This window comes from Taeniopygia guttata, chromosome 27, assembly GCF_048771995.1.
Source record: "Taeniopygia guttata chromosome 27, bTaeGut7.mat, whole genome shotgun sequence".
Taxonomy (NCBI): domain Eukaryota; kingdom Metazoa; phylum Chordata; class Aves; order Passeriformes; family Estrildidae; genus Taeniopygia; species Taeniopygia guttata.
In genome coordinates this window covers 285,401-307,899 of record NC_133052.1, presented here as the reverse complement: position 1 = coordinate 307,899, position 22,499 = coordinate 285,401, and the positions used below count along the sequence as shown (strand labels likewise).

Below are 22,499 nucleotides of genomic sequence, written 5' to 3'. Positions count from 1 at the left end.
CTTTTGCTGGTGGCAGCAGTAGTGCTGCCTCTGTTGCCTCCCACTCCTGGTGGTTCCCAGGTCTCTGTCCCCAGCCCCATGGTGGCAGTGACTGTGAGACCCAACTCTCACACCATCATTTCCACACTGAGAAGCATCAGAACACTCCTTCACTGACCCCAGCATGGGACAAACAGCAGCCTAGACACCATTTCCAAGTGTTAACCATTTATAAATAGGTACATTTTTTCATACATACAGTTTCATTGTACAGATTACAATCTGTATACATTTGGGGGGGAAATGCATTCTTTTGAACTTTTCACATCTATCTCACAGCTCACATGTACAGACAAGAAAACTCTGCTCAAGCAAATACAGCAAAGGAAAAAATATGTTTTCTTCTTTCCTTAGAGATGAGAGGCGAAGGCCTCTGCTGTTGGCAGGGGCTGCTCTTCCCACTGCACAATATCACAACTGTGTGGTGTTCAATATATCAGAGAGAACAGAACATGCATTGGATAATATACTGTACAGAGAGAAAGTCCTTTACATCTGAATTATAGAAAAGCTAAAGGAAAATTTAAGTGTCTTAAAGATCTTCCCAGCAAGTGTCTCAGAGGATGGCAACCAGGGAGTTGTACAAAGCACAAGGCAGGTGTAGCGGACGTGTTTGTACCCAGCTCAGGTCCTCTCGGATGTGAAGACAGAAAGGAGATGGAACGCTGAATGCAACACTATGGCAAAGAAAAGGCTGGACAGGATGAGCCCGGCAGTACTGGCAGAGTCCACACAAGTCTCTGGATTATCGGTGTAGCAACACAATGGACTCTCTGTAGCACACAGTGCTGCTCTCAGTGGCTGGCTGAGCAGTGCACAGCGAGGCAGACCTGTGGGGACCCAGCTCTATGGGCACGAGACTTTCCCACCTACCCATTCTGACCCTGACTTGCCTCCCCACCACTGTCCCTGGACAGCAACACCCAAAGGGATGAAGTCTTTTAGCAAAGCAGCTCTCTGTTTTCACAACCACAGGATGTGATCCCATCACATGGGACCCGGCTGCTGACTCCCCAGTACCGTGACAGCTAGAAAATGAGCAGGAGGAAGGACATGGCTGGTGGGTTGGGTGCCTGGTGGCTTTCCCCATGATGGCCGTGCTTGCTGTGACCTCTTGGGTTGGTCTGTACCAGTTTGGTGAGATCCAGCTGTAGAATCAAGAGTTGGACACGAATGCATCTTGCTAAAGAATTGAGCCCTTAGTGGTTTATATTAGAAAAAAGAGTTTGATTGAATGAAAATCCAGCAATTATTCACATAAAGCTGAAAAAAATGCAGATTCACTTTCAACCATTGTGCTTTGTGTCCAACACACCCTCCACCAGCCTGCAAAGTGCAGCCGGCGTGGGGTGAAGGCTTTGATTTGCGGAGGTCCCAGCAGGTACAGCAGCTCTTTCCCTAAGCTCTTGGGTAAACGCTGATAACCAGTAGAAGAGTAACCTCAAATTCCCAAGAGTACAGCAAAGTACAACCACCAAGGAGCTGGCGGCAGCGCACCAAGGACCCCCGCAGGTGAGGAAGGCGGAGGACGAGCAGGCACGCTGGCTTGCTTGGTTCTCTAGATAAGGCAGAGCTGGCACTTCGGTTTTAGCTAGACTTCTCCTGGGTAACCCTGAATATACAGCAACTTTTGTAAAGGAGACTGAACCGCTCCCACTTTACTACCCACCCTGGTTCCAGACCTAATCCCAGCATGACTCCAGTGTTTGGCATATGCACACTCACACCTTCACACCAGCCACCTTCACACCAGCCACCAGTTTTCTTTACAGCCAGGTTAAAGAAAAATAACCAAAAAGTTCAGTGCTTAGACTGAGCTGGGCACTGGTGCCACAGCAGACAGACAGATGGACAGACACACATCTCAGATTGTTGGAACCATCACACTTCTCCCAAAGAGTGACACAGAGAAGGCAGCTCAGGCTATACTTCCTTCAAAGGATCTGTCTTTGTAAAACTCTCCTTTTCCTAAGCACTTTAATGCCCACTCTAGACTATGTCCAAAGCACTCTGAATGCCACCCCCAGCCTGGCTGGTGGGACTCTGCAGAGCCCTCCACCATGTGGGTGTCCACTCCCCTGGGAGCACAGCATCCTCCTGACCTGGGAGAACAGCGAGAGCCAATGAACCCTCACTGAGAGATGGGGCAGACACCCACACCTGATGCTGGAAGAGAAGATTCCAGCTCTGCAGTGGCACACCTGGGTCTCAGAGCAGCCACAGGTGAGGATGAGAGACACCTGGTGGGAAGGTTGGCCAAAGAAAGGGGTCAGCTTCAGCATCACTTCTGGCATTGCCTTCAGCATGTACCCCAAGAATGAAAACTGGAGTTTCAATCTCATCAAGAATTGGCTTTACTCAGTGGACCCAAAATCCTGCTTGCTAAAAGATGGGGCTTGCCTGTGGTACCACTGCAGTCAGGAGGGCATGAAGGCACCAGCTGACAGCATTGACCTGCATCTTAATTACTCAAAAAGTAATTAATACACAGCACAGACATACAGGACAGCTGTATGAAACTGAGTGTGATCCCACAGTGTGGCCTGATCTTGTCAGACCCAGATCTAAGGGCAGAGGATGAAGGGAACTTGTGCTCCCCCAAGCACAATGGGGCCATACCAGCACAACAGAGAATGACCCCTGCTTCTCCTCACGCAAAGACCAAATTATGACTCTGAAGACATAGGGGACTGAGAAAGAACAGCTTTTCCAAGAAGAAATGTGCTTCTTACCCACCTGGTGACCACAGCAGCCATCCTGCCTCAACTTTTCCTAAGCAGAATTGCCAGGGAAGTGCTTTAAAACCACCGCACATAATTTTGTATTCAAAAATTACTCAGTTGATGCTTATGTACAGGAGTCAGTTTTTGTGCTATAAATATTATGATTCATTGCTTTGTTTCTTTTCTCTTCTTTTTTTTTTTGAAAAATACACTGAGACATGAGCTGTTTTGCTATTTTTCTAATGAAGACACTACTCACGCTTAAATATCCAGAATTTACAAATTCAAACAGTAAAGTGCACCCATTTACAGAGAGAACAGATGGAAAATCATTAGTGCAAGAATCCTGTGGAAAATGTAACACGTGGAATCGTGAAAAAATCTGCATGCTGCAGTGTTTCAGGCCTTCTTCAGCTTTGTGGTTGTGTTAAAAGCGTGAGCTGTTTTCTTTTTCCCTTAAAACATCTTCAGAAACTGGAGAGTTACACACAGGAGTGGTGTGGGGGGATGTTCTGAAGGACAGGACTGGGAGCACAAGCCAGTGAGTAGTGAAAGCAGAACGTGGGCAGTGCTCCTTCACTGCCCACGCACCACCCTGGCGTGGCAGGGAGAGGAGCGCCGGCAGCGTGTCTCACCCGGCCGGACAACACGGGGACAGGGCTGAACTGGGTTCCTTTTTCCTTTCAAAGAAGCAGCTATAGGTAGGAAGCCACTCACTCAGGCAGAAAGCTGGAGGATGGGAGGCACTAAGCAAAGTGACTGATGCTGCTCGAGACTCAGGATACGTCTCCCAGCTATGGGCATGTGGGATGTGGAGGAGAAATCAGTTATTCCTTACAACACAGAGCATGTTCTTTCAGAAATGAGAGGAAGAAAGAAAGCCATCACAGCCCATTTTCAAGGAGAGAAGCCATGCACAGAGCTGGGTGTCCCCACGGGGTACCCACCATCAAAGGGGTCCCAGCTAGCCCCCCGTCTTACAGACTCCTGGGATAAAATACAGTCAGCACTAGGTTGCATCTCAAGGAAGAAAACACCAACCTCAATCCAAATACTGACTTTGACAAAGACCAAATGGTCCCTGGGGCACCCTAAAATTGCCAAAACTCATAGAGGAACCCCCCCTTCCAAATATTCTTCACGTGTCTATGAGACACAAGCCTCCCCTGGCCCAAGGCGTGCATGTCCCAGCTTGCTCTGAGCAAGTTAGGCAATGAAATAGCAATGAGATGTGCTGAGCCACACAGGGAAAAGAAATGTCCCATCAAAGCCAGGGTTTGCTTTAAGACCCTGTCCTGAGCTGGTGTGAAAGGGTACAGCTGCAGTGATGTGTTGCTGGGATATGCTCACTCACACCAGCAGAGGTTGGAGCCCGTGATTTGGTTCAAGAAGTCTTGCAATCAATTCGCAGTAGCCCTTTGGAGGTATTGCTCCCCTGCTCAGCACTGAACTACTCCCAAGAGTTGATATGAGTGAGGTTTGGCATCGGGCAACAGGCACTAGTTTGCTTTAAAACAAGCTACAGCATTATCACTCTCCCTCCCGTCATCCCACCCTTCACCCTCAGAAGAGAAAAGGCAGATTACAAACCCACCCGGAATAAAGGAATCGGTAAAGGAAGTTCTTCCCCCCACCTCAAAAGAAATTTTCAGCAAATAATTGAAAAATTATTGAAAAGCCAATTAAAAAGGATTTTGGAACCGGCCCCTGCTTTTCACATTGTCTTTATGCGACTTTCATTTGATTACAAAACTGAAAGTAACAAGAAAAAAAACCAACCTGAACTGAAAAATGTCCTGAAATAGATAACATAAATAAATTATAAATAGGTCTCTCTGAACTACAGCTTCTCAAAAAGCAGCACATGGTCTCTACCATGTACAGATATGGAACATGGTGTCCCTTTCCAGGATTTTGGGAACAGAGGATCTTAGAGGAGCATAGCCCTTGCTACAGCCGCTGCTCCCTGGCAGGACTGAGCTAGAGGGAAGGGGTGCTGCAGGGTTGAGACTGCAGAAGGACCCTTCCTTTTTTTGGGACCACCATACCATGTTCTACATCCTCATCATAAAAAAATGTAGAAAGAATTTAAGAATTGCATTTTTCTTCTTTGAATACCATTTCCTAAGTCAGATTTTTGCTCTTCCTTGCAAGTGATAAATCCCCCCTGGATGAAGTCCCCAACACTGACTTGCCCCATGCAAATGCTGTGGGTGAGGTGAAGTCTGCCAGCATGTGAAGAAGTTAGTGCAACCCCAGCTCATGCATAAGAGGTTCCTGGCCAATTCTCTTGGCTGATTAAAACACATAACAAAGGGCCAACCTTACATCCTCAATGCTTGTAAAATGCCCCAGAGCAAAGAAATCAGTGTGAGGGCACCCGGTATGTACTTGGAAAGCGGCAAAGTGCTGTGTGATCCCCACCTATTCTGGCCAGTGACAAGTTAAATAAGGAAGGAAAGTGCTGTAAGCCAGCAGAATCAGAATGGGAACTGTGGGCGCTGTGCATAGCTATTGGTGTTAAATCGTATCACCGAGGGCTGGCACGGGGACCTGTGGATGCAGCCTTGGGAAAGGCTCCTGTGGAATTCCCTAGGAATTCCCATTAGAGCTGAGTAAGAGATCACTGAAACAAAAGAAACCAATTTAAATCCAAGGCAATTGTTGCTTGAAAAAGAGCTGGTTACCTCCTGCTGCGTAGGGATATCTCTGGACCACCCCACACCATGGACTAAGATATCCTGGCTGGAACTTTGCTGGAATTAGGCAAATGATACTGGCTTGGCTGATGTTGGCTTCACAGTCAGCTGGGGAACAAAAGGGCTGGAGCACGTGCATGGCTGTCTGACCACCACATAAAGTACCGGCGAAACTTGATCATGTAGCTATCAAAGAGAAATAAAAATAATAATAGTAATAATAATAATTATAATAGTATGCATGGAAATCAAGCTTGGAAGTGTGTGCTGAAAACATGAGGGTCTCACTCCAACAAGTATCTTTTACACATTAGACTCCACAAATGGTCTCTTTGGTTTGATTGGGGACGTCTGCCCTTGCCTGGAGTCCCTGGAGAGCTGCCTGTACAGGTTATCCTGGTAGGCCTGCGCCACGGGCAGCGTCCTTGCCACCTTGACGTCGGGGTATGAGGAGGCTTGGGTGACTCTCTCCAGGAGGTCTCCCCGGGACCCATTGGCCAGCATCCCATGGGGGCTGTAATAGTCTTCCTCTAGCAAATGGCCGTTCTGTGCATTGTTGGTTTTGTTATAAAAGGCAATGTTGCTGATTGAAGAGGGTGGGCTAAAGGATTCTGGCTGGGGCAGATTGCCAGGTGATGTAGGACTAATGACAGTGTCCACTGACGACACAGCCCAGGTCCGGTTCTGCTGATGGAGATGGGGGTACTGCTGAGTCCGAGCAGTTTTATCTATGATTCCCATGAATGGCGTGGTCCGGGAACGGGCTGGCTCACTGGGGTAGCCCCCCTGCGTTGGCGAGACTGGAGACAGCTCATCGCACGATCTGTCATAGGCTGGCTTGAGGGGAATCTCCATTTGCTGAATCGAAGCAGAGGGGCGAAAGTTGGGAGTCAGGTTGGACGTGGAGGAGATGCTGTTGCTGGAAGGGGAGAAGCGGAGGCCAACGCTCTGAGAGTGGAGTAGAGGCCTTGGAGTCGGTGGGTGAGGCTTGATTTCGCTGGGATTGACTGTGATGGGCCTTCTTATGAGGTGAGACACATCTGGAGAGCCCAGCTGGTTGGCAGGGAGGGAAGAACGCTCCAGGTCAAGTTTTGAATGGCACACTGGATAGTAGGAGGCGGACTGGCTTCGCCCGATCTGAGGTGTCTGGCTGTACCTCATCCCCCCTCTGTAAGCTGAGGATGGTCTCTGTGGAAGGTCTTCTTTGGCCAGCCCTCCATGCTGACAGATGGCTCCCGCGCTGAGGCTTGCCTGCACGTGCTGCACGGGCCTGCTGTCACCCACGATGCCCCCAATGGAGCCCTGGTAGACCAGCCGGCTCTGGCTGACCCCCATGTCCCCTGAGGACGACTGGTACTTGCTGGCCATCGAGTGGGCAACCTGGCTGTAGGCACCAGTTGGGATGACAGTGCTGGAATGGACGGCAGAGCTGGGCTGATTGCTCCTCACGATCTGCGCCTTGGCTGGCTGCAGCCGCAGCCCTGGCTGTGGCACGGCCACGGGGAGCTGGGGCATCTGGAAGGATCTCTGCGTCATCTTGGAGAGCGGAGACTTGGGTCTGCCGGGAAGCTGGGAGACCCCGCTGGGCTCCTGCTGGTAGCGGACCGGGGAGCCGGACTGGGAGCGATAAACGCTCATGCTCTCAGCGGGGGGACTGGCGCGGTACTGGGGGCCTCTGCGCAGGGGAGACGGCGGCGGGCTCTGATACTCCTTCCCCTGGCTTCCCACGGGAGGGGGGCTGAAGCGGTAAGTGGAGCCCTGGTGAGCTGGGGATGTGTGTGGAGGACTGGGTCTGTAATGTGAGTTTTGGTGTGTTGGAGACAGAGCAGGAGATGTGGACTGGTACCCCTGCCTGGTCGGTGAACCCACAGAGCTGTTGGACCTGAAATCAAAGACCTGATGAGAGCCAAGAGGTGAGCTGGAAATGTAGGCAGAGTCCCTGTGAGCTGGAGATGGAGGTGGGCTCTGGATGATGGGCAGACCTTGGTTTGGCCTGGACTCTGTCTGTAAGCCAATGGAAATATTTTCTACATCCTGCTCGAGGTATTCCTCCTCAAAGATATCTTGCACAGAATACAGTTCTTCATGCTGGGCTTCGGGTTCTGGCTCCACTGGGAGTGGAGGTGATGGTTGTTGCTGCTGCTGCTGCTGCTGCTGCTGCTGCTGCTGCTGCTGCTGCTGCTGCTGCTGCTGCTGCACCTGCCTGCACTCCTCCTCCACTCGCATCAGCAGCCGCTGGATCTCACGGTTGTTAGGGCACAGCTTGATGGCCTCATTCAGGTCCTCCAGGGCTGCTGAAAACTGCCTGCTTGACAAAGGAATAGAAATGAGAACTGAAAGTGCTTTGGATTTGGATGGAGCTGCTTTCAAAGATTCCAGGGAAATAAAGTGGCTTGCACATGTTACTGAGGGAGAGAGCTGTGATTGCTACTGCTTGCTGCATCTCTCACACGCTGACTTATGGGCCTCCCTTGAACTTACATTATCCAAACAGAGGGAAAATTCTGGAGAAGAAGGGAACACAGTCCTTAGATGGCACAACCCAGACTAGCAAACACACCTGCCTCTGCAGGTTACATTAGGGGCTAATTAATTACTCCCCCTAGCATCACCATGAGCTTCACCTCTATTTTACCAACACATTGATCACTGCAAGCCCAGTTCGCCAACTGCTTTAAACAAGCTCTGACATAGGTACAACCACTTACGCCAGTGAAAATTTAACTCTTGTCAGATGCCAAGACCACACAGCGTCAGGCCTGGCTCCAGAGCTCAGGGGCTCCCACAGGTCAGCGCTCTGGGCAAGGTTTGTCTCTCCAGTTTTGCACTGGATTTGGCTAACTTCTCTGGAATGAAGCAATCAAGCGATGTGCCAGAGGCTGTGAGCCCAGAGAAGCCTTTGTGAGGGAAAGGCCAGCCTAAGAGGTGTAACAGGGAGGTGGAGCTTTGGGAAGGGGGCTGTCATTTACAGGGACACTGTTCACTCTGGAGCAAAACTATGTGTTTGAACATGACTGTGATCTGGGAAAACCCACCACCTAGGGAAAAGCTCTCCATCCATGATCCCCCCCAGCACCTCCCAACACCAGCTTAATCTTCTGTACAAGCCATTGAAGATCAGGAATAAGGAAAGGCCTCGTCTTCTACAGCTGTGTGACCCTAGGGGTGCTGCTGGGCATAGACTGGGACAGGAAGAAGTAAAGCCAAAGTGGTTACAGCTTCTGTTGGAGTGACCCAGGGAGAAAAGGACACTGGTATGTGGGAGGCTGATTATCATCTGAAAAGGAACATGGGGCTTAAGGTTCCTCTTAATGTTTTGGGAACAATGGAGAGGAAACCATTAAAGGAAAGGCATTAGGTGTGTGCACAGCTCAGCTTGCAGGGTTCCTCTGTGGAACAGAAGGTTATGGCTTCACCTTCCACATCAGGACCTGGTGGACCTGGACCACCTGGGCCAGGGGCCCAGTTCCACACTTGCCTCCAGCATGGAATGTCACACACTGGTGATGTTTGCTGAGCTGGGATGTTTGCACAGAGGGGCTCACATACCTGTGCTGCCATGTGAGACATTCTGGCTGCCAATTAAACAGAGATGCAGTGGTGGCAGGGTGCTCAGTCCTTGAGAATAGGACTCTCAAGCAGCCCTGCTGCTCATTAGAAATGGCAAATGGATCTAATCTCACATCTTTTAGCCTTCGGGGAGGAAGGTGAACAAAGGAGATCCCTGTGCTGCAGCTCTCCAGGAGCTGGCTGCAGTGCCCAGGGCACAAGTTCTGGCTGGAAGCTCCGTGGCCAGTGCCTGCCTGAAGCCACTGCCTAGCTGGTCAGCAGCATCTTCTGGGCAGAAAGGGCTGCTAAGACAAACCTCTCAAAACATTTAGACTCAGAAATCACCAAATGAGGGAGGGCATTACTTTGGAGTTTAGGACGTCTGTGATCTCACTAATGAACGTTCCTTGGCCATTTCTTCCCATGGGGGCACTGCCTGGCTCTGCAGGGTGGGTGCCCACCCTTGACGTGACAGGCTCGCAGAGACTGGCCCCTCACACCCTCCTCTCTGTCCCTCCTCACCTGCTGCTGCGTTTGGCCCTTGCTCTTGCATAGTAGGCTTCATAAGACTTCGGTTTCAGCTCCAGTGCTTTAGTGGCAAATTCCTCTGCCATTCCAAAATCCTGTCATTTGAATAGGTGCGCAGGTAAGTAACTGAATAAATTTAGAAATAAAAATACATACAGCATGGAAGAAAACAAACTTAGTATGGACTTTCTTTTTCATATTGCATGGAAAACTTGATGGTTTTGGAATGTTTTACATGGATTCAACATAATTTACTGACAGGGAGCTATGATGGCATTTCCAAAGACTCAGGTGTTGTTTACCCAAGTTGCTGTCATCACCCACAGAGGCCAGCAAGCCTCACTGTGTCCCCAACATGTGCATGTAAATCCCTCTCTAACAATCTACAGTCTTGAGGAAACATCTGGTCTTGCAGAGGCTAGACTGTTATCTCATGAACGATTTTTTTCCATAGTTAAAAGCAATAGGAAACCTTTCCCATGCACTTCTGCTTCCCCGAACACACTGACATTCTTCCAAGGGCTGAAGCAAATTGCCTGTGAAGAACAGGGCTCCATTAGCTGCAAATAGGACTTGCCTGGCAAAGGTCTTCTATCAATCCCACTATTCCTCACTTCTCCATGACAGCTCACCTGGAGGATAGTTTGGAAGCAGGGAGAGGGTGACAGTGTGGGATGGGACTGCTCTGGGTGCTTTCCAGGGGCAGTGCCATGAGACCAGATTATCAGCTCTGGTTCAGACCCTGTCACCACCCTCCCTTGCCTTGTTCTGAATGCTTCACGTCCTGCTAAGCTCAGCACTTGTGAAGGAGAACTCCTCCTAGTGGGGAGGATTCCATTTCACAGCCTAACACTGCTTTGGATTGCTGCACTGGCCTATGACCTGAGCAGCTCTGGGAGAAAGGACTGAATAGTGCTGCTCCTGATTTGTTCAAAAACTTGTGATGCCAACTCTTGCTATGGGTATGCCCTGCCTGGGGAACCTTATACTTCTGTTTGTACCTGCAGTAGCAGTTTCTGAGGAGTTACTGTCCAACAAACTGAATTGGGAAGGCAGTAATGAGATGGGTATCTTTATGGTCTCATCTACAGGTGCACAAACTGCAGGAGCAATTACAACCCTCTAAAATTTTCTATCACAAAACCTGCCATTCCCCAGTTAATGATAACCCAAAAATCTTGTCCTCAAAGCACAGGAAAAGAGCTGGAGTTGATTAGCTGTGAATTGGCTAATTTAAAGAGAAGGTTCACATTTTTCTCCAAACTGTGTTTGTTTACCAGCATTAAGGTTTTACTCCCCTTGTCTTCCATCTTTCTTCCTCACTGAAAAAGAAATGAAGGTGTCCCAAAAGCTCTTTCCCCTCCAATATGGCTCATGTCACTGAGTTTATGGGGACTTTAATTTGTGGAAGTTAAAGCCCCTGCACTCCAAGTCAGGGAAGGGTGGGAGAACAGGCATCTGCACGAGCTGTTTGCTGGATGCTGCCAGATTGCAGTGGGGAATGTGACAGGGATCTGGAAGTTCTGGGCCGAGAGGGAGTCTTGTGGAGGTGTTTCTGGATGAGTCACTGCCCTGAGGAAGTGCTAACCCCCCGAAGCATATGCTCCTTCATTTGAAATTAATTAGTATTCAAAGGAGCATATCTCCTGGCTCCTCCTCACTGCTGCCCCAGAAATCTGGAAAATGCCTCCACCCCCATATGATGATGTGAACATCATCATCAAAAGAGAGTAATAAAAAATTCAAAGTGTTATAAACATAGCAATGAATTTTTAATCATCTGAAACACATACTAAATCCCTACTGCTTTGGAATTATAAAATGTCAGTGCTCTGTGAAGGACAACCAGGTTATAGAGAGGAGAGATCTGAGAGACCAAAGCACGACTTGGGGAGGACATGTCTCTGCAGAGGCACAAAGCTGTCAGGTTGTGCCATGAAAAGAGGGGACACGGACACTTACATTCATTTTCCTTCGACACCGGGATAGGTTGAGAAGCAGTGACACCTTCAGCTCACGGAAGGTTTTCAGGTCTTCTCCAAACCCTTCTCTGGGGAATTTTTTCAGAGCATACTGGTAGCGCTGGGCAGCCTCTTTCACTTTACCTTTCTATTAGAAGGAAAACATGTCAAAACTCATCCTTGGCTTGAGTGTACCTCCCTGCAGAGAATTCACTCACCAGCCCAAGCAATGTTTTAGGTGGCTAAGGAAGCACAACTTCACTACTTAGCTCTTTCCTAGAAAAGAAGGGCAGAACATTTGATCAAGGGAACATCTGAGCTGGAAAGGCAGATGCCTGGAAAGGCAGGAGTTGAGATCTCCCACTTCATACAGAGCTGTCACACTACAGCAGGAAACGTGGAGAAATGGTGTTAACTCGATACAACTCCATCTGGTTCTTGGCTGGATGGTCTTTTGAGCTGGGTGATCAGTTACCCATTCCTGGAAAACACCCTTCACCCAAAGCTTAATACACATCCAGGAGGGTAAGGGACACAAATTGTGGGACTTGGGGTGGAGCTCTGGGGCCCAGAGAAGCTTCTGCAATAGCAAAGATAAATGTCATGGCACTGCCGTGGCTCTGAACTTGAACAAACAGGGTGAGTGAGATTCACCTCCCTGGACTTCAGATATTTGAAACTCTACATCTAAGTCTGTTAAGTGGGTTCCTTTTATAATTATTGGTATGCAACAGTCACCTTCAAAGGTGACTCATGTCTGCTATTTTGGGCAACTAATTTTGGGATGGGATGATATGCATCCTGAAGGGGGGCAGCCAACAGGCAGGGCGAGAGAAAGAGGGCAGGATGGGATCTAGGACACACACAATTCCTCAGGACCCAGACATAAATTTTACTGCTACAGTGAGTTTTAAAAACTCGTAGACTCAGGTTTCTCAGCTGTATCATGTATCTCTGGCCAGTAACTCCTACTACAATTCCAGCTTTGTGTATTTTCTGCTTCACCCTTAGCACCTCACAGTGAATCATTGCTGTACTTGCACAAGTTCTATGTGTGTGCAAATCTCCAGCTTTTAAAGATCAGCTTAAAACAAACAGAGAGCAAAAAAAAAGACTACCTAACTGTAACAGGGGAATGTTTCCCGTGGGCTAAAGGACATGACAAAGCCAGCTGTGTCCTGACAATGTGTTCTCATTGCAAGAAGTTTATTCCGGGAGTTTTTCTGGGATATTCTATCCTGTTGCCTTGATACCCAACAGCGAGCCCACTAGGTAATGACAGTGCTGCCAGATCTGATGTAATGGCAACAGCACTCCCAACAAACACTTAGGTCCTGCCGTTTGCAAAGAGGAAATGAAATACTGGCTCTAATCCAGAGCAGCTTGGCTTTGCTTCAGCTTTGTTACAGATTTGGGCAATCAATCCCCTCTTCTCCAACTCCACTAACCAAAACCAAACAGTTTAGAACACAAGGAATGCTGTGAGTGGGAGCTTGTACTTGCCATGGGCAAAGGCAGCAGCATTGGGATCACAGATCCATTTAGGCTGGGGAGGACCAACCACTGACCTAACATGGCCAAAACCTCACACCAAGTGCTGCTGCAAGCTGCATCTGTTCCGTATTCCAAACCCACCCTTCTCACCTTATAAAACATGTCTCCCTCCTCCATCAGCTTGCTCAACAGGATGATCATGATGTCTGGTTTGGAGGTTGCCATTGCCCAAGTTGCTGGACCTGTAGTGTACAGGATGCATGATGGGTAAAGAACTCATACAATGCAAAGGTGGTAGGAAGCTGGGTGGAAAAAAAATACCCTAGGGTGGGAATTTCTGCTGGAGAGAACAACTTGGCATGGTCAAAGGGCAGAGTGCTCCAAAGGACTGAGCTGACAATTCCTCTGACACCTAAATTAATATAATCCCCCTTGCAATGGTTTTCCTTTGCAGTCATTAAGGCTAATCCCAGTGGTCTGGGAAAGGATGGAGCAGTTTCCACAAGAGGGCAGTGCTGAATACGGGACAGGCTGAGATGGGGGAAACAAACTGTATTTAAAGGAAAAATCAGAGTGGTTACATAAAAGCATTTCTGAACTAAAATCTATGGAAGTGTACTAGGGAATCTGCAGTTTGACTGTTGATAGGTGGTTTGTGGTTAAGTGGATTGTGACTTCCAGCTTCACAAGATGTGAAAGACTAGAGTAGAAAATCCATTAAGGCAGAAAAAATTACAAAGGAAAGGTCTTCTGTAAGTGTGGCTGGTGCCAAAGGTGTCTCTGGGCTGGGGGCACTGGCTCTGCACAGGGGCCACCCTGCAGAACCAGCTCATATCTCAAGGACTAATACTGGGAGGGAAGGGGTGGCAAAAATTTGAGGACAGCCCATTAGTGGGTGAAGAGTAAGTCAACAATATTCTGTAAGTAGATTCAGTACGTTTTGGGGGAAGGAGGTTAGTTTTTGAGTTCAAGTTATTCTCTGCAACAGTCATTAAAAAAATTATTTGAAGGTGAGGTAAATTAAAAGATTAGAGGTGTTGGGGACGCATGCAGACTAAATCAAACAGGAGAAAGCAAGGCTAACAAAGCTATCAGATCGAAGCTGATGCTGACAGCAATGAGATATACCTCGTGGGCGACTCGGTAACGTCTGACAACCTTCAAAGAAAGGAGAAAACAAGAAGTTGTAGGAGAGAGGGGAGAAAAAAATGGATGAAGGTGAAAAAAAAAAAAGAAAGGAAAAAAGCAGCTGTGAGAGGCAGGCAGTGAGGAAGCCAATGCACCAGCAAAATCCCCTTTCACAGGAAAACATAACGTGAGCAGCTGTGTGGCGCAGTGCAGGTACACTGAGGTCTGGAAGCATACACAGAGCAAGTGAACGCAGCAGCTCACAGCAAGGCATGGACAGAGTACACTTGGCAACTCAGACTAATAAAGATAGAAAAAGCATTACCAGAGGAAAGACCTTGCCAAAGAAACAGTTGTTTATTGACTAACTTTCGCTAAGTAATACCACAGGAAGACAAATAAAGTCCCCATTTTACTAAAGAGAACCAAGTAGTCCTGGCTCGCCATCTGCTTTCAGAGTGTGTGAAGCAGTGGCTGGGGCTAAGGCTGCCTCTGGGTTATACTTGTATTTTTTGGGATGCCAGCCCCACTGTTTTGAGTCCTGACTGAGCACAGAGCTGATGGCAGTGTCCCCCTGCTCCTACCTATCTTTGCTCCTTTCTTCAGGAGGGTGACGACAACCGAGGTGTTGCGGCAGCCCACTGCTCTGTCGAGGGGCCGCATCCCGCTGTAGTCAACATGCTCAATCATGGCCCCATGGTCCACCAGGAACTGAACCTGCAGTGAGAAGCCCGAGTCAGTTCTGTTCTTGGCTGAGACCCCCACACTCTGCTGGGGGTGTAGGATCAGCAGAAGCTTGTTCTCCTCCACTGCCTGGGCTAAAAGCATCTCCACAGCGTCTGAGGGTACACTGTGGGAAGCAGGTCGAGGGAGGGGATTCTGTCCCTTTACTCCATTCTGGTCTCTGGTGAGACTGGAGAGCTGTATCCAGGTCTGGAGTCCCAAGCACAGGAAGGACATCAACCTGTTGGAGCAAGTCCAGAGAAGGCCCTGGAGATGCTCCAAAGGCTAGAGAACCTCTTTTAAGGAGGCTGGGAGAATTGGGATTGTTCATCCTGGAAAAGGCAAGGCTCCAGTAATACCTTAGAGCCCCTTCCAGTGCCTAAAGGGGCTCTAAAAAGGTTGGAGAGGGACTTTGGACAAGGGCCTGGAATGACAGAATGGGAAGAGGGAATGGCTTTTAATTGAAAAAAGTAGGTTTTGACTGAATATTAGGAAGAAATCCTTCCCTGCAGTGGTGGTGAGGCCCTGGCACAGGGTGCTCAGAGAAGCTGTGGCTTCCCCATTCCTTGAAGTGTTCAAGGCCAGGTTGGACAGGGATAGGAGCAAGCTGGGATAGTGGAAGGTATCTCTGCCCATGGCACAGTGTGGAACGAGATGGTCCTTAAGTTCCGTTCCAACTCAAACCATTCTGGGATTCTCTGATCAGCTTCTGTGGAAGCACCTCCCCATACAGAGGGCCAGGACAACATGTGTTTATTGCTACTTCAAGCTGAACTGTATGATTTTACGGCTTTTACACCAACTGCCCATTTTCTCTGGCTGTGCCACAGGCCACTCACCACCTCAGCATCACCGTAGAACGCCGCCAAGTCCAGCGGCGTGCGGCCGTTCTTGTCCGCGTGGTCCGTGGCAGCTCCGTTCTCCACCAGGGAACGCACCACGGGCAGGTGACCCTTCAGACAGGCCCAGCTGAGGGCTGTCAAGCCCTCTTTGTCCATCAGAGAAATTGAGGCACCTGAAAGAACAAGCAGCAGTTCACTTCAGAGCTCTCCACTGTTTAGCACTGTTTACCACAAACCCTCTGCTCAGCAATGACAGCTTGTTTTCAAGCTCTGTACATAATTATTAATTCCTTTATTAATGTTTCTCCCACCACAGATCCCACCCCCTGTGGCAACTTCAAATACACTGATGGGAACTGTGGCAAATGAGTTGATTCACACCAAGCTGCAAACTTTTTCACGCCTACCTCTGCAGGCTTTCCTGGCAAACATCTGAGTAGCATGATAGATCTGACTTCCCTCATCTGAAACCTCATATTTTTAACTGCTATTTTTTTTTTTTTTTTTACTTAATCCAACCTCATTCCAGCCTGTGTGAGTCAGAGATGAAGACCATTTTGCTGTTTCAGCAGGTCACCATGGGGAATGAAGTCAGTTCAGCTCAGTTCTCCTAAAAAAGCACATATTTTCCCCTCTTCACTCCCCTCCCCTCTACCCAAAAGTACACAATTTCCAGCAGTATTTCTTCCTGAACTTTACCCAATATAAATACAACGTTGTGGGATACACTACTGCCAACTGCAAGCCAAGGAGAGGAGGACTTGACGTTTTCTTGGATGAGGAAATGGTGCTGCCATACCAACGGGTCAGTATTGCTCCACACGGCATATGGATACGGATATGAGAGATGAACAGCAGTTTTAAGTGAACACTCCTCTTCATGGCATGAAGACAACTCCTGTTGCCATGGCACAGCCATGGCTCTGGCTCTGGCAAGTACAGAGATTATCTGTATCAGCTCTGCTCCTCCGAGGAGCTGCAGCTACCTGCGGGATGCTCCTGCCAGCAGCTGGGATGAATTGCTGCTGCAGTACTTTTCTCCTGGAGGCAAACTCTAAATGTCCCAGCATGAGATTCCCTGCCTCTAGAATGTTCAGTGAATGTGGGAGTAATGTGAATTTCCTAAATGTTCCCGCTCATCCCGGCTGACACATTCCTGGTCTGCACAGGTTGGCCAGGTGAGAGCAGACTAAGAGGCCTCCCTGCTGGCAAAAACTGCTTGTGGAGGAGTACAGCACAGCAATGTTTGCTCCAGGTGTGCTCAGAAACCTCTGCCCAGAGCTCTCAACACAGCGTGGAGTGTCAGTGGGGCAGGAGACAAACAGCACTTGGAGCAATCAGGAATGCCAAGGTGGGACATGGGCTGCAAGGTACAGACTCAGGGAGAACAGCGTAGAACCACAGACTCATCTAGGTTTGAAAAGACTTTAATATCATTGAATCCAACTGTTCCACCAGCATTGCCATGCCCTCCACTAATCATGTCTCCAAGTACCACATCTTTAAATCCTTTAAATCTCTCCAGAGATGGGAGCTCCACAACTGCCATGCAGCAGCCTGTGCCAGAGATGAACAACCCTTTCAGTGAAGAAATTTTCTCTCCCCTAGAGCAACTTGAGGCTTTTTCCTCTAGTGCCTTATTCCCTGGGAGCAGAGCCCAGTCTCCATCTGGCTGCCCCCTCCTACCAGGAAGTTGTGCAGAGCCAGAAGGTCCCCTCGAGCCGCTCCCAACTCCCTCAGCCACTTTTTGTACTCCAGATCCTTCCCCACCTCTGTTTTCTTCTTTGGATATGCTCCAGCACCTCAATACATTGCCAGTCTTTTCTCACGTTGCCCACACTGTACCCAGGAACCATTCTGAAGCTGTGGGAAAGCCCCTCCAGATGATCCTGAGCTGACCCAAGCCCAAATTTTGCTCAGGATGAAGCTGGAGCTAGTGTGGTGGGATGTAGCAGAGCTGGTCCCCAACACCTCCCAGCACGTGCTCTAACCTTGTGCAAGCAGGAACTCCACGGTGCCCAGATGTCCCTCGGATGCAGCCATCATCAGTGGCGTGCGGCCCTGCTTGTCTGCCATGTTCACGTCAGCGCCGTGCGTCAGCAGGAGATCCACGATCTGCAGCACACAAAGCAAGCACTCAGGTTACACACGGAGACATAGCTGAGGAGATGCCAGAGCCAAGGAAGAGCAGAACAGACCCCACATTCTAAAAACTCCCAACTCTACAGGCATGGAGGCCTCTAGGATTGCTGAATGGATGATTAAGGATTATGAAAATGAAGGGAGGTATAAGGACAGGAAAAATGTTCTTGTAAATCATGAGCATCCCGTTTGCTTCTCAAATGGTGAGATAACCAGAGAAGCTGTGGCTGCCCCATCCCCGGAACTGCTCAAGGCCAGGCTGGATGGGGCTTGGAGAAACCTGGGATAGTGAAGGGTATCCCTGCCCACAGTAGGGGGATGGAATTAGATGGTCTCTTAAGATCTCTTCCAACCCAAACTATTCCATGATTCTATGATAACACAGGACTTAAGCAAAGCTGTCTGGGGTGATAGAAGAACCAGCATCGCTTCTTTTTGCTCTGACCATTCCCCAGAAGAGCTGGGACTTGTCTTCTCCATGCCTATTCCAGCAAGACAGAAGGGACAGCCTGACCCACCATCTCCGGCCACCCCAGGGCAAGAGGGCCTCACTGACCTGCCAGTGTCCCTGTCTGACGGCGCTGAAGAGTGGCACGACCCCGCGGCGGTTGGGCTGCGCCACCGCGGCGCCCTGCTCCAGGAGCAGCCTGCACACCTCCAGCTTCCCGCGCCCCGCTGCCGCTGTCAGAGCTGCATGAGACAGGAGAGCAGTCAGGGAAAGAGCCACATGCTCAGTGGAGTGCTTCCTATCCAGAAATGGGTCTTTCTGCTGGATTCCAAAGTAATGGGGCCTGAAATGCCAGACCTATCTCACGGCAGGAAAAACCAACAACGAAAATGGGCTGTATTGGTACAGCTTCCACTCTTGTACTTTTAGTTACCTCAAAGGTCAACCCTTCCATGAAAAGTTTACATAATGTCAGAATGAGGCTGTTTGGGACAATCAGCTTTTACTGTTTTCTGCAAATCACAGTGAAATGGGATGAGAACCCAAATAAGTGCAAAATTATCTACAGGCACTTGTGACTGAGGTTCAAGGGATGTCTGAGGTTCAAATGTGACTGAGGTTAAAGGTGTGATTTAAGTTCAGTATTAGCTGCAAAGAAATGTGACCACAAATCTGTTACTGTTTTCCCTAATGCCACAGCCATAGGCTGTGAGGCCAAATGTATCTGAGGAGGGGCACTATATCCAGAGAAAATAAAGGTCTTCAAGTACTTGACAAGACCTTCTTCAACCTGTCATTGCTTCATCCCATCGTGAGTACAAGGAAGCAAGTGAGGGATCAAGCAGGATGCATGCCAGATCCTGCTAGCCACTGATATCAGTCACATTTGTGGCTTTTCTTTGTCCAAACAAGCACAACAGAGTGTAATCCAGATGGAGGATTTTTATTTTCCATATCCTACTTTAGTCTGTAGATCTTTGAAACCAGGCAAACAACTGGAAAGCAAAACAGGATGGATTTGTTAATCTGTCTTCCAAGAAGAACATGATTTCTGGGCTTTGATTCTGGCCAGGGCTGATCCTACCATCCAGGGTCTTTGTGCAAACCCAAAAATATCTCTCATTTTCATATGCTCATGATATTACAGGTGGGTAGAAGCAACACCTGAGAGCTTTTTTCCTGTTAACTCAAAGTGTGGTTGAGTTAGAGAACACATATTCAATCTGAAAATAGTTCCAAGTTCAGGACCTGCCAGTGGCTTGTTTCAGTATTAATTTTAGATTTTCTGGTTCCTCCCTCTCCCTAACTTTCTGTGCACTTCAGCACAGCTCCACTGGGTCCATGTTCTGCTGCTTCTGGTAGGAGTTGGAGCAGAAGGTGGGAGTCTATTTCTGACTGATGTAGTTTGTTTTTTCTTTGAAGTACATTTCTGTGGGTTGGCCGATTACAAGGTGTTGATGGGTTTCCAACTGCAACACTGTTAATGGTGGGGGATTAAATTAATTCTCTTCCATATTATGGTTGAATTTTCTTCTCTTGGGGTTGAGAGACATCAAGAGTTAAATGAAAAATCATTCTGCTGCCACAAGCAGAACATTCTGCAAAATCTATAATCAGATCCATGTGGGTTTTAAACGTAAGCTACAAATATAGAAGGAGGCAGAGGGATTAGCATGCAGGGCTGCTGGGTTCCACTGCTAAACCTGCCTGCACTCGAAATGTTGCAGGTTAATTTGAGGTATTTTACATCAAAATTACTTGTGTTTGCAACAATGAATATATTGTGAATCACTCCATTGTTTGGTGTTTATTTGGAGAAGATTTTACGAAAAAAGGATTATTTGATCCACTATTTCTCTACTTTCACCTGCAATTTCTTCTGCCTGTAGTGACATTTCTGCTGCTCTGTACCTCAAGGTCCAAGCAACTGGAGTGGGTATGTGGCTCCAGCCTGTCCTTTGCAGCTCCAGCTCAAGGGAAGCTCAAAAGCTCCTGTGCTAGTGAGCAAACCGACCTTGCTCCTCCAGGAGGAATTTAGGAGGATGAAAATGGGCTGGTTTGAAGTTTCACAGTCTGCTGGAGAGCTCCCATAGCCCAGCATAACCAAGGTGAGTCCACTGAGCCCAGCCAAGGAGCAGCAGCCAGGATCCTGCTCTGGTAAACAGGAATGTTCATTGTGCAGCCTTTCCGTGAGGATGTATTTCCAGAAGGACCATTCACTGCAGTAAACAAGTCTTGGCATAAACACCACACAACAACTGCTGTGTTTCTCAAAACAGCTCAAACAGAGCCTGAGACCAGGTTCAGGTGTGGAGGTGCCCATCTCCATCAGCGAGCAATGTCAAACCACGGCCTCCTAAACCAGGGATCTGCAACAGGGTATTCTGTTTCTGCTGCTGTGTTTTCTTGTAGAAAAAAACAACTTTATCTGGAGAAGGAATCATTAAACTGCTCCTATCCAGCACATGTATCTGTTTCACAGCCTGGCAGCAAGACAAACAGTTTGATGGAGATGTTTTTTGCACCTCCAACTCTGATGGAGATAGCATAAGTGACTCAGACACTTTTCTGCTGGGTTTTGATGTTAGTTCTGTCCCAGGGGGAAATGCTCCATCTGGAATTGGCTATAGTGTGCTGTCAGCAATTCCTAAACTTATGATGTCACTTGGCAGTGCCATTTGGATGATATCAGGCTGATATCATTGAGCCAGGCATTTGGTTCTGCTCTGTGGAAGATGAGACATGAGCAACAAGTATCAAAACTCAGACGGCCAAGATTCAGACTTTCAGAGCAGACTGCTATTTTTAGATGGAAACCTGCATTTGTCTCCAAATTTATTAAAACTCTCTATTTACTTTGGGAAAATAAAAAATACACTTATGTGAAAGTCAGTCTTGAGCTTCATATGAACGTAGAGACTTGTTCCGTGTAGATAAAAGGCTGCTCAGTTTTGTGGCTGCCTCATTTTTGCTCATTTTCCCATCATACCTACTACCAATTTTAATTTAAAAGTGCATATTCCTTAGAGATGGCTCCCCAGTTTGTGTGTGATTTGTCAATCACAAATCCACATTCCCAACTCTCCCAGTTACTCAGACACCCCTCTCTGGTAGAGAAACTCCAAGATGTCTGGTTAGTCCAGCTTTTAGCATTTTGGGGGCAGAGGTGTGGGACAACAGAGATGGAAACAAGTGGGCTGGGAATGTCAGAGCTACCAAGGGAAGGGAAAGGAAAGAGGGAAGGGAAGGGAAGGGAAGGGAAGGGAAGGGAAGGGAAGGGAAGGGAAGGGAAGGGAAGGGAAGGGAAGGGAAGGGAAGGGAAGGGAAGGGAAGGGAAGGGAAGGGAAGGGAAGGGAAGGGAAGGGAAGGGAAGGGAAGGGAAGGGAAGGGAAGGGAAGGGAAGGGAAGGGAAGGGAAGGGAAGGGAAGGGAAGGGAAGGGAAGGGAAGGGAAGGGAAGGGAAGGGAAGGGAAGGGAAGGGAAGGGAAGGGAAGGGAAGGGAAGGGAAGGGAAGGGAAGGGAAGGGAAGGGAAGGGAAGGGAAGGGAAGGGAAGGGAAGGGAAGGGAAGGGAAGGGAAGGGAAGGGAAGGGAAGGGAAGGGAAGGGAAGGGAAGGGAAGGGAAGGGAAGGGAAGGGAAGGGAAGGGAAGGGAAGGGAAGGGAAGCTACAGCTTCTACAGAAATCACCTGTCTCTCCCCAGAGGCTGTCAAAGCTGTTAATCTGTGCTCTCTCCACCTCCTCTTCATCTTTTTCTGGAAGATCGAGCAGGTAGGAGACAATCTAAAACAAAGCGATGTGTCAGATCATGAACTTGAATGTGTTATACAGGAACTGCTGACACCATCACACGAGCTGCTTGTAATACACAGAGGGAAGGGAATAGTCTCTGCCTGGCACCCTGAGATCAAAGAAATATTCTTTCTGAGATTAATTACTGAACTTGCTGCCCTGTACTAGCAAAGAAACCTAACCAAGTGTCTTGATATGATGGCACATGATGAGACTTGGTAGGGTCAGTTCCCTGTAAGTGTAGCTGTTCTGTTGGAGATGATCTGGTGTGTGCAGTGGGTGCATCTCCTGGAAGAGGCAAGGCTGAGAGAAGGTATTTGGTAGGAAAGAAACTAATTCTTAAGGAAAGGAGAAGGAACCGGGGCTGCCATGGGTCTCTGGGGCTCTGTGGAGTACTAATGCCAGTGGTGGGCTTGGCACTGGCTTAACGGTTGG

General features: G+C 48.5%; 1 protein-coding gene across 15 annotated transcripts in view; it reads right to left on the bottom strand.

Annotated features, from left to right (window-relative positions):
• Positions 1–190: 190 nt before the first annotated feature.
• TANC2 (tetratricopeptide repeat, ankyrin repeat and coiled-coil containing 2) overlaps positions 191–22,499 on the bottom strand; it is a 151,637-nt gene continuing 129,328 nt past the window's right edge. For 13 of the 15 annotated variants that reach the window (XM_072919093.1, XM_072919095.1, XM_072919097.1 and 10 more), the window contains 10 exons: positions 21,962–22,055; positions 18,385–18,518; positions 17,678–17,801; positions 15,684–15,859; positions 14,706–14,838; positions 14,122–14,151; positions 13,144–13,235; positions 11,501–11,647; positions 9,533–9,633; positions 191–7,766 (listed from right to left, as the gene is read on the bottom strand). In XM_072919093.1, the coding sequence (XP_072775194.1) occupies positions 5,765–7,766; positions 9,533–9,633; positions 11,501–11,647; positions 13,144–13,235; positions 14,122–14,151; positions 14,706–14,838; positions 15,684–15,859; positions 17,678–17,801; positions 18,385–18,518; positions 21,962–22,055 (3,033 nt within the window). In that variant the 3' untranslated portion in view covers positions 191–5,764. The remainder of the gene's footprint in view (positions 7,767–9,532; positions 9,634–11,500; positions 11,648–13,143; positions 13,236–14,121; positions 14,152–14,705; positions 14,839–15,683; positions 15,860–17,677; positions 17,802–18,384; positions 18,519–21,961; positions 22,056–22,499) is intronic. The other 2 variants (XM_030256224.4, XM_072919101.1) reach the window with 1 other exon arrangement.